Source organism: Asterias amurensis, chromosome 10 (genome assembly GCF_032118995.1).
Source record: "Asterias amurensis chromosome 10, ASM3211899v1".
In the NCBI taxonomy this organism is placed as follows: domain Eukaryota; kingdom Metazoa; phylum Echinodermata; class Asteroidea; order Forcipulatida; family Asteriidae; genus Asterias; species Asterias amurensis.
The window spans coordinates 8374272-8386930 of NC_092657.1; the positions used below are offsets into that span (position 1 = coordinate 8374272).

At 41.5% G+C, this 12659-nt stretch overlaps 1 protein-coding gene across 2 annotated transcripts in view; it reads left to right on the forward strand.

Annotated features, from left to right (window-relative positions):
- The window catches only part of LOC139942928 (aldehyde dehydrogenase, dimeric NADP-preferring-like), a 31366-nt gene extending 29868 nt beyond the window's left edge, over positions 1–1498 (forward strand). For both annotated transcript variants that reach the window (XM_071939750.1, XM_071939751.1), the window contains exon 15: positions 518–1498. In XM_071939750.1, coding sequence (XP_071795851.1) covers positions 518–529 — 12 coding nt within the window. In that variant the 3' untranslated portion in view covers positions 530–1498. The remainder of the gene's footprint in view (positions 1–517) is intronic.
- The last annotated feature ends 11161 nt before the right edge of the window (positions 1499–12659 follow it).

The window sequence follows — 12659 nt, forward strand, 5'->3', positions numbered from 1 at the left end:
AAGTGGTACCATATCTCAAGAACTAAACATTTTTCATTGAAGCTTATAATCAAAGCAAAACAACACGGAACAGCTTTGTGTTTGTTCACAAACGCACACCTATTGTCTAGTTAAGTTTTTTTTTTTAGTGTACCTTACAATTTGCACTGACCAATATTTGTATCTCAACTGTTCATTTGAGTTAGTAGCCTTGTTTGGTTGAATTTAAATTGATGGCAATTTATTACTGTTGTCCAAAAGTATGCTATACCCTTGATCATATTAATGAATGGCTTTTGTAATCGAGGGCCTCTGTGCAAGATTGAAATGCTACACAGTTTTGAAGAACACTGTTTATAGCCACCTTTTCTGTATCCCATTCGTAACTGTTCGTTTGAGTTAGTAAAGGCCCGTGTTGTTGAATTTTAATTGTTGGCAATTTCTGTTGTCCACACGTATACTATATGCCTTGATCTGATTTGAGTTGCCTCATTAATAAATTTACATTTGTATTATCTTTTTGCCCCCCCCCCCACAGGTTTTAAAGTAACATCCGGTGTGTGGTCACACAGAGAGCAACATCCAGCACCAATGTCGTACAATCTGTTTAGTTTTGAAACTGTGACTGGTAACCATCAAACAACTTTCAAACGTTTTTTGACACAAGGAGTACTCTTGTGCATGTTTGCACTGTTAATTTAAAGGACAGGAAACGTTGGAAGCGTAAGGCATATGGTTTTTGACATAACGTTAAAGCATTGTCCAACCAGGCAGCCATGTGATAATTAATTATCTGTATGAGCCAGTTACCTTTCTTAACCTCTAGCCTTGGCCAGCATACTCGATCGAATTGACTTCATATGTGCATTATATATTTTAGCCAGGGAGCATGCTCTTCAAGCTAGATTACCCTGGGCCTTGTAACACTTGTTATGAAAAAAAATAAAAAAATTATGTGCTTAACAAGAATTTTGACATAATTTTAGGGGCCGTAGTGGGTTTTTCAAAATTTTAAAGTTTTACAAACTAGGACTTTTCAAGAAACCCGCCAGGTCATACTAGTCAACGTACCAAGTTTTTTTAAATGTTAACGCAGAAGTTGTACAACTTGTGTTTTCCCTAAAAAAACACATTGATAAGTAAGAGAAAGATGTATATCTCATATCTTATCAATGTATTGACTGTTTTTATGTCTCAACATTTTGCTCCACAACTAAATAAGAATGAAACGAATAAACAGTACTGCATAACTAATCCCTCACTTTTAATTATTAAACTAAAGTGCTACATTTATAATTGTCCATTTAAATTAAATTTAATTTAATATAAAAACTTACCAAAAAGTGTTATGTAAATGTCTTTGGGTTGTGCTTACACTCTTCCAAATTGTGTACAACCAGTACAAGTGATTTCTAATGAGGTTTTATGTAGAATTTCTATATTGGTTATTTATTGTAAAATTATATAAAAAGATGAAGTAACGTTTTAATAAAATGGAGTCGGATTTCTAACAAATTAAGATGAATATTGTGAATACTGCTCTCATTTTGTCTGTTGGTTTTATGTCAGTGGGTTTAACTTACACATTATTCTGTTAGGTTGGTTTGCTAATTCTTGTACTATCTCATTTCTGAACAAGATTGCGAGATTATGGTATACATCTATACACCGAGTTCAATTCAGTTGAAACTTGAATTCATTTCAATACTTCATGAAAATAGTACAAACTACAGGGTGTTTCACAAAAAAGTATACATTTTTGAAAATGTATCCCAAATGGATTTTTTTATTTTTATTTTTTATTTTTTTAAATCTGTCACTAAGTATATAGGTACATCAAGGTCATAGTTTTTTAATTTCTACCAAATCGATCCTCGGCTGTTCCACATGAGTGAGCACTAGCTAATTACTTTTGTAAGATTTTAATTGGCTTGCGCACAAAAGTTCAAAGATTTACTCCAAATCAAACACCTTGGTAGGGAAGGGTGGTGTATGTGCTTTACTGCTCACAAATTTTCAATGATGTGACATGACAGAATGTCAAGCTTTGGTATAAACTGCTTGTCATCTCTGTACATTTCAACATTTATGCACCGAATTGAGTACTTTTGTAACATGGTTCATCCACCGTACACACAACAGAGATCCTTTCTGGTATCAGAGTACCATCATACTATAACAGCGTCTCTGCAGTGCTTCAAGGGTTCTGACAAACATTCGCTGTTCAACACGAGTAACTTTTAACAAAAATGTTGTGAAGTACCAGGGGCCTTATTCATGAAGCCTTCTTAGGCCTTAGTAAGCACTTACGTGTTACTAGTTTGTTCTTAGCGAGTTGCGTCATATTCACGAAGCACTCGTAACTTCAATCGAGTGCGTAAGTCCTTACAGTGCTATGTGGGGTGTTTTCGGCTTCGTAGCGTTTTCTTAAGCCCTTTTTCAACATTCCTGGCCAACATTTTTGGGTGAATTGAGCTTTATGTGAAGGACAACAACTTTTAGTATGTTCTACAATCCTTGCGAAGTTTTCTCAAACACTGCGACATTTTTGAGAAGGTGCAACCTATTTGTTATATATTTTTAATACATTTTTCTTGATTTATATTATTTTTGTTTCATCATTTTATATATTTACTTTTTCTTGTTTGTTTACTTTTTTTTATTCGTTTATTTTATTTTGTATTTATTATGACTATTTGTTGTTATGGTTATTTGTTACTACTATTATTGTACTTTCTTATTTTAATTTAGTTGTGTATTGTGAATTACTGTTTTGGTTTTAATTTAGTTCGTCTGGTTGGTGTTTCTGCTCTTGTTTGGTTATGCGGGGTTTTAAAGTTGTTTAGGGTAGTTTCTGTTCATACAATTATTTTACTTGCCATGATTTGTGTTTGAATAAAATTGTACTGGTAGTATTGATTAGTAACAACAACTCGATAGTTCAGCGGTAACCAACTACATTTTGTACTCTCATTGCATGTTGGTGTCGTGTGAAAGCTTGCGAAATCTCTAAATGTCATCCCAATGCGGTGGACCGCTTTGGTAGTTCTGAGGACGTTTCCAACACAGTTTCTCAGCGGAATTTCTGCCAAGGTGTTGGCCTTTCTTTTCAGCGTTGCATACACGATGTGGACTGACGTCATGCGTAACCTTCTGACAACATACAAAAGGTACGTCCTGTGGAGGTTTCCATAACGTTGTCGAAGTTGGTGCATGCCCATAAAGTACCTTGTTTTGATATGCAAGAAAATAAGGGGGACTGCAATCCCTAAGCACCGAGTCAATGTGCGCAAAATGTAGGGGGCGCTGTCCATGGTTTTAACCTTGTGCTTATAGACCTTTTCGCAAATACACGGTGTGCACGCGTTTCCCTTAGAGCCGCAGTGCATGCTGGTCTAGCTAGTGACCAATTTGATCACTAGCTAGACCAGCATGCACTGCGGCTCTATGTGATCCAGCCATGGGTGCGTTTTGGCGGCGGTAACCAAAAAGTGTTTCGGTTGTTGGTCTTTGGTTCTGCTGTTCAGACTGAACGATAACCGAGTTGTGAGCTCGGTTAACGTTTTGGTTATGACGTCAGAAACAATTATTGGATACAGCTGCCAAAACGCACCCCAGGTGGAGGTAGGTTTTGACAACGGTGTCTTCATTGGCGCATGCGCTTAAATTTGAGTCTTATGCGCATTACAATGATGAGCAGGGGGGGGACGGACACGATATTGCGCAATTCTTTCCCCGATGCTGCGTGAACGTACCATTATAAAAATAGGGGTGTTTAATTTTACACTGACACGAATGGATAAAATTAGATAAAAGTAAGGCAATATTTTACCAACATTATATATGTATAGTTTATTTGTCAGGTTTTTGGAGTGGAATAAAATGCAAATATTTGACAAATACCCAGACAAGATTTTGAAAGTGCATTTGTCCCTCCAGCATTAAGCACATGGCCAGGCAACAGCACCGTACCGTTAATCAATGTATAATGTTGCTTTGAACGAAAATTTCGACACCCCTAAACAGTGCCACAAAACGCGACGAAACTGAAAAATTGTACCATTTTTCAATTTCTTGTTTAAATATATAGTTTTGTAGCATTGTGCAATTTTTAGGAAAAATCCACCCGTTCTACCCAATCGATTTTTATGAATTTCAAAATGTAACATTCGAATTAAATAGTAAATTCCGTTAACGGTTTCATGTATGGACCAGTCGGCGTCCGGAATTTGTGTGTGTAATTGGTATGGTATACCGAGCAGTCAGGGTGACACACAACGGCTGCGTTCCAGTTCAAATTGTTTGCGTGACGCACGTTTATAAAACGGTAGCGTAAACGTTCGCGCAACCGGAACGCAGTGGGACCAATCAGCGCGCATTGCTGCGACCTGACTGCATGAATAGAGATTCGACTGCATGCTACGGCAACCTCATGAATGAGACGAGTATCAACGTTGATGGCGCCTTTTTCTTTTGCCGTGTCCGTCCCCCCCTGATGATGAGGAAACAGACTTGACCAAACGCCAAAACTCACTGCGCCCGCGCGCATCTTCGAGTGGATACATTTTATTGTTGAAGTGTGCATCACTAGCACTATTGCAAGTCTAAACTGGCACACTGCCAATCCAGACTCCGCGCCCTATTTTACGACAAGCGGGAAATAAACATTGAACCAACCACACCGCAGCATTGAATGTATGTGGCACTGTTGCGCATAGGCTGGATGGGGAGCTGCCGCACTACTACTGCTACTAGCATAGCCTTGCTCAAGGCAGTCGAATTATTCACTCCGAAAAAAGACCGCCGCTGTATAAAAACCCACCCGTATTCACTGTGCGTAAAACCCACCCGTATTCACTGTGCGTAACATCGCACGACACAATGCCCCCGTACACTATCCGCATGCGGAGGCCGTCAGGCCGACAGCCTTGTAGGATCTGTGTTGAAGCCTCTGACCTCATTACTATAATAAGCGAAGTGTTCCCACGGTCAGCTCATTACCATAATGCCCGCGAAAGACGAGACATGTTTACCTCACACACCACCACCACGGACGCATGATAGGGTCCAAAGGTCGTGATAAGGGAAGTGCGTGATTGGACGTCAAAATGAATAATTCATTTGCCTCACATCCTGTGTTGTCTGATAGGTCTGACGAACGATATACATATTCATGAGCTGCATACTAGCATATCCTCGAGCCCCCCCAATTTCGTCCACTATTGGAATTTTTTCAATACAACACATTAAAACGGGAAGATACAGATCCGACAAGGCTGTCGGCCTGACGGCCTCCGCATGCGGTTAGTGGTGTACGAGTGCGATGACTTGTGTGAACAGTATTCGTGCGATGTGACAGTGTGTATACGGGTTGGTCATTCGGTGTGATCGCACACACCATGCACAGGGTATACGGCGGGTGGGTTTACAGCTGCGTCTTTTCGGAGCGAATAATGCGACTGCCTTGAGCAAGGCTACTACTAGCACTACTTGTACATGCAATCTTCTGTTCATCTCAGCTCCTTTCCAGGTATGAAAAGCTCATTTATTTTTGCATTATTATCCAATATTTTATACTCAAACTGAAGTGTTAAATGTAAGGAGTTATTTAGTTACTGTTTTGTTTACCTTTGATTTAAGGTAGCATGTTAATTGTTATGTTGTCAGGGTTGTATATTCAAAACTTGGCGAAAGTTTGAGATTATAAAAGACTGACACTGTGTGTGAGTGTGATTGTGAGTCATCGTATGGTGGCCCTGAAGGGACACAGCCAGTCGCGAATATTTTCGCGACGTCGCGAATATTTTCACGACTAGTCGCGAATAATTTCGCGACTTCGTATATTTATTCACGACAAGTCGCGAATATTTTCGCGACGTCGCGAATATTTTCACGACTAGTCGCGAATATTTTCGCGACGTCGTATATTTATTCACGACAAGTCGCGAATATTTTCGCGACGTCGCAAATATTTTCACGACTAGACGCGAATATTTTCACGACTAGTTGCGAATATTTTTTACGACGTCGTGAATAATTCTGCGACTAGTCTTGAATAAATTCGCGACTAGTCGTAAATATTATTTCAGTAGCTTGAGTGTGTAATTCTTACACGGCACGCGTAGAGAGCCAAACTATGAAGATTGTAGCCACTCAGCTATGTGTATGGGGCCCATGTTTTATCCAGTAGAATTGTTATCGAAGTTCGAAAAAACAGTGTCTGATTTTCATCAATATTTCGGGGGTTTTCAAGGTTGAATTACTCCAAACCCAAATAATTCTGAATGCCAAAGGATTAATCTTTCAGTTAAACTTGGTGGGGGATTACATGATGCGTTGCACCCTGCCGTGACGGAACGAACTCGCGTTTCAAGTTGGAAATAACAACGCAAATTGCTCTAACATTTCAGGTAAAATTTGTCAAATTTATTTGCTGAAATTGTCAACACATTATAATTAAACTTATCATTGGGTTGTTTGTAAAATTTACCTCGGGTGACATATAACGTTATGTTTTATCTGAAGAGTGAAAGTGCCAACGTTTATTGCCTAGCATAGGATAGCCTACTCCTACTAAAGTACTAGTAAAACTATAACGTCAGGCCTCGTAGGCCTACCGTAAGGGCCATACGTCAACATTAGTTTTGTTTAAATAACCCACCATCGATTTGCAAGAGTCGGAACTCTCCTCCGGATCCATCATCGTACGGGACAGCTTTCAGCTTAGTCTTACTAAGCCGTCAACGTGAATACAGTAATTACACACTCAAGCTACTGAAAAAATATTCGCGAATAGTCGCAGAAATATTCACGACGTCATGAAAATGTTCGTGACTAGTCGTAAAAAAATTCGCGACTAGTCGTGAAAAAATTCGCGACTTGTCGTGAAAAAATTCGCGACTAGTCGTGAAAAAATTCGCGACTTGTCGTGAATAAATTCACGACGTCGCAAAAATATTCACGACGTTGTAAAAATATTCGCGACTTGTCGTGAATAAATTCACGACGTCGCAAAAATATTCACGACTGGCTGTGTCCCGTCAGGGCCACCATATCATCGTGACCATGGTCATCCACTGGTCCAAAGTTGGTCATATTCTGGGTCAAAGTGAACTATTTATCACTATTTGTCATTTTAACCAAAGGACATTGTGGCTTGTGAGTAGTCTTTGAAAGTGAACACTTTTATAGATTAGATTTTTAGTTTTATTCTTGACTTTCTATAGGCCTAGCAATGTCAGACCAAAATTTATTTTTTTATACAAGCAATACAATGATTCCCCTCATTTTGAAGCTCATTAAAAGACGAATCTTTCAAAGTAACATTTTTTTTTAATATGACCTTGAATATGCAAATTAGCGCTAATTAATAAAGCGCGAGTTGAGGAAACCGTCTCCAGCAATTTGTCTGCCTGCATTGCTATTTCCTTTCATTTTTAATTTATTAATTACAAATGCTTTCAAATAACATAATTATCCGGTTTAATTAAACTGTTGAGAGCAATCCTAGCCTCATAAGAACCCCAAATTGAGAATAGTCATGCCTAATTGTGATTTTATGCATAATAATTACGTTTATTATTCATGGTAGTATTCATATCCTGCTTTTTTACGAATATTTGGCTGTAAAATCGTCAGTGGATTTTTTATATGATGCATTGTATGCTGCAATTAGTTAGTAGTGCTGTTTAATATTAGAAACAAAGACTTGTTAGTTTCAGTTGCCAGAGAAAGCTGCATTATCTAATTTATCAGAAAAAACAGATTTTTGTGTACAGTATGCATTTTTAATCATAAATTTTAGAGATAAGGAGATGGTGATCAACACAACTAGTGCAGACACAAGTGATGAATGTTGTGATTCTCCGGGTCCTACTGTTCTTGTACATAGTGACAACCTTTGCAACAAAACTTACCAACATGACATTTTATCAACAGACTCTGATTCTGAAAATGAAGACTTCCCATTTCTCCTTGAAGACGATTTGTCTACATGGGCTATGAAATTCCAAGTAAAACATAATGCCGTGGATGGTCTCCTCAAAGTTCTGCAACAGCATGGTCATCCAGATCTTCCTAGTACTGCTCGCACATTACTTAACACAATAAAACATGTTGAAACTGATCAGAAATCGGGCATGGAATACATTTATCTTGGGTTGTCTGAACAAATTATAAAACATTTCAAAAAATATCCTGAGCACAACCAAGTCAATACAAAGGTTTTGGACCTGGCATTTAACATTGATGGTCTGCCACTTTTCAAAAGTTCACCAAAATCACTGTGCCCAGTACTGTGTGCAATTATGAATATGGAACCTATTGAAGTTTTCCCTGTTACGCTCACATATGGCAATTCCAAACCCACGGATTTTGATTTTTTTGACAGCTATAATAAGAGATTTAAATCATCTTCTTCAAGATGGGCTAAAGAATGGAGATGACCTAATTCAGATAACTGTTCACTCCATTTTTTGTGATGCACCAGCTAAAGCTTTCATCAAAAACGTCAAGCTGTACTCTGGCTACTCTGGTTGTGACAAATGTAATCAGCGTGGTGAGTGGAATGGACGAATGACATACCAGGAAGTCACAAATCTTGAACTTCGCACAGATATTTCATTCAGAAATCAGTCTAATGAGGAACACCATCATGGAGTTTCACCATTCAGTCAACTGCCAATTGATATGGTGAGATCTTTTCCGATAGACTACATGCACCAAGTTTGCCTGGGTATTACGCGAAAGCTTATCCTGGCATGGATGCAAGGACAAAGAGATGTGAAACAATCTAATACTCAAATAAAAGAAATCAGCCAAAGACTTATTTCTTTGAAGAGATGTATTCCAGATATCTTTGCTCGAAAACCAGGAGTTTGTTTGAAGTGGACAGATGGAAGGCAACTGAATATCGTCAATTTCTTCTATACACTGGCAAAATTGTGTTGAAGAATATCTTGAGACAAGATCTGTATGACCACTTCTTAGCACTGAGTGTTGCTGTGGCAATTCTTATTAATCCAGTGAGAGCGCGGATGTACACAGAATATGCACAGCGTCTTCTTGAGTATTTTGTCACAAAATGCCATGAATTGTATGGGAAGAAATTTCTAGTGTACAATGTCCATTCCCTAGTTCATTTAGTTGCAGAGTCTGAGATATATGGAAGCCAAGATAGGTGTTCAGCATTTCCACTTGAAAATCACCTGCAGAAAATCAAAAGAATGGTGAGGTCGGGTAAGAACCCATTGTCTTAAATTGTCAAACGTATCAGTGAGACACAGAGTCTTCAACCGTATACTGGAGGAAAGCACATCTCCACAAAGTATGCAAACAGTGCCTTCATTATGGATGGCCAACGCTGCTGTGAGGTTCTGGAAAGCCACGATGGTGAAGACCTCTTCTTGTGCAGAGTGTTTGAGAGAGCTAAGTCTTTATTCATACAGCCATGTGACTCACACATCATTGGGGCATACAAGGTTCGACTTCAACATTCACACATGGAAATCGTTCCAGCAGAGTCCTTACGCCAAGGTAAGAGGAGGGATGCAACACCACAAAGTAGCCACAGCAGAATACCAATTAGAATGCTTATCCAAGGACTTTTATTACAGACGGAGAAAATCGCAACAACATAGAGCTGTCATAGGGATGGACTACCCTCTGGCCCAGGGGATTATTCTGCCCCATATAAACATACATCAAAACGAGCAAAAACACAATCCAACAGGAGAACGAGGTAATTAGTCTGTAACATAGTCATCAAGGTACTTGGGAGGACGATGCAAGCGCGAAGAGCGTCGTGGTCCAAGGGAGGGTGTGTCCTGTGAAACAACTACTGGCAGTGGTTGGGGCGATTCAAGATGGGCCTCAGGTGGATAAGGCACAGACCAGGGTTCCTCAGGAGCGGTCGGAGCAGGTGTTGAAAGCTTGCTTGGTATGTCCGGAGGATCGGGAGGACTAGGTGTCGGGACGGGGTCATGGTCCTCAGTGTCATCCTCGGTGTCTGGGCTGCAGGATGGGGGTGGGACAACGTGGGACGAAGCGGGCACCTTATAGCACTCCGAGCGGTTCACGCGATAAGAAGTACTCATGAGTTGGTTGCCCACAAACTTCCGAACGTTACACCAAACGCCTTCGATGGAGACAACTAGGTAGCGATTGCGACTGCGTGTCTTGTTGCGGTCAGCATGGAGGTACACAACTGCCTCGAAGGGGCTGGAGGCACCATTGTACCCTTTGTATTCGGGATCAAAGACTTCGTCAAATTCAGCCATAAGAGATGAGAACAGTGCTCTGGTGTCGTCAGGCAAATTGTGGTCGGGGTCCAAGCTGGCGGAGTGTGAATGGAGTTGAGCGACGGCAGGGCGGGCCTTCGGAGTGACGTGAGAGGGCACACTTTGTTGTACTACATCGGGTGACGGAGAAGGGGTGAAGACGGGGCACACTTGGCAGAAGTGCTCATTGCGTTTGAGAACTTGCGGTTCTGTTGACGATTTGAGGATGCGGATTCTTCCAGCGACGGAAGTGAAGATGTCGGGGGGAGGCCACAGCCGCGATGACTGATCGGGTCTTGCCCTGGCTGTGTCCGTGCGAGGCTCAAGAGCAAAAAGTTCATCATTTAATATGTCTTTTGGTAGGGTTAGCTCAATGAACTCCCCCGGCCAAACCGTGGTGGAAGAGGTGGGTGCACGCAAAACGTGTGCACGTCGTACGGCATTGCTTGTCGAGGGCACCTTGGGCGAGCCATATGTTATTGCGGATCCATCGCCAAGGGTGATGAGACGTTTGGCAGGGCGGATTGCGATATCATTCACAGACATGAATGGCGTGCCGGCAAGGATGTCAACATCAAGGTTATCAACAACCAAGCCCTCGAACATGAAGGTATGGTTGTCGCGAGTGAGTCTGAGTCGAGTTTCACCAGTGATGGTGAGTGGTGAAGAACCATCAGCCTGGTGAGCAGATTGGGAGCTCTCGGTAATATGGGCACCCAGGCGCTGTGCTGTGGATGCACGAATCATATTGCCCGTGGCGCCCCTATCGATGGTGACACGGGTGGTATGATGGCCATAAAACATGTCCATGTAGGGGGATTGGTTGATCTGCACTCGGAATGAAGCAGGGGCCTCAACATGGGGAGATGGGATTGAGGTGCATGAATCCCCATCATGATCCGACTCAATATCTGTGGGTTGGTCATCAAATATGTCCGCAACTTGTCGGGCTCTCACGATGTACTTATGGTCATGTTCTGGTAAGTATGTGCATTCGCTGAGGAAGTGGCGGGTGTCACTGCGGCCGACTTGCTTGCAGAGAGGGCATGTCTTCTGGGGACGTGGCTTTGAGTTGGGAAGGAACCAGCCGCTGGGGGCAGAGGTAAAAGAAGCAGTACGAAGTGTGTTCCGTGGGCGAGTGGTGAAGGCTCGCATGGCCTTAGCATCGTCACTGTTATGCACTTCATCTAGCAGTGAGTCCAAGGCCTGGGAAATTTCCGGTTTGATTGAAGCTAGGGTGAGTGACCGTAATTCTGTCCCGTACCGTTGTTTGACAAATTTTGGTAAGTTGGTGTGGATAAGGCGGAGCCAAGTGAGGACAACAAAATTCTCAAGGGAAGGGGAGAGCTCCTCATCTTCAGTGACTTCTTCCCCATGGTGGGAGATTCCTCCATTGCACTGGAGCAAATTATCCTCAACAAATGCCATGAGGCGCTGGTATAAGTCCTCTGGGCGTTCATCCGGTTGGAGGTGGATGTCAGCAAAATCGAGTAAGTGTACGCCGGTAGACTGGAAGCCATAATGGAGGCGAATCACTTGCCAGATATTACAGATTGATGTGGACGATTTGATAATGGTGTTACGTGAGATAACAGGGCAATAATTTGCAATCTGGCCCAGCATAAGCTCAAGCATGTTGACTTTCTGTTGAGGTCTTTTACGTTGCGGCAAGGGGATGTCATCGGCATCATCAGTGAATCCACGGAGGGGAGAAGTTTTGGCCTTTTTCTCCCACTGTGAGCCATCGAGTAGAAACGGAACAAAATTCTGGTCGAGGGAGAGAGTGTAGTGCAAATTCTGACGCCAATTTTCGAAAGACTTCACAGTTTCAATTTTATTCAAGCACCACTGTTTTGGTGCCCGATGTGTGGTAGCCATATTAAGTAAGGCGGTGAGAATAATGGCTGGAAGCAAAATGTATGGTACGATTAGTCAAATGTATCTCGACTGCACTGCTGCTCACCTGTATCGTGAAAGACCACGTTGTGACGAACCGGAGATCTGTTGGAACGGCGTCGAGAAAACCACTTTTTTTCACCTTTATGGAAGCAAGGGACGTTTCAGAACGCTGCCACCACGCCAAAGTAAGAGGGATGCAACACCACAAAGTAGCCACAGCAGAATACCAATTAGAATGCTTATCCAAGGACTTTTATTACAGACGGAGAAAATCGCAACAACAAAGATGGCGATGTAAACAAAGACAAACCCCTCGCAAGAGGGCGCTATAACAACTACTGGCGTTAAGAAATCATGCAATGAGAACTGACTCAATTGAGAAGGAAGAGGAAGGAGATTTAATTTTTTTTGCAATCCTGCATGAGTGTTAATGTACATGAAAAGGTAAATAAGTGCGGGTTGAAGTAATGTTTAATCATTTGGAAATCATTGATATGGAATAAT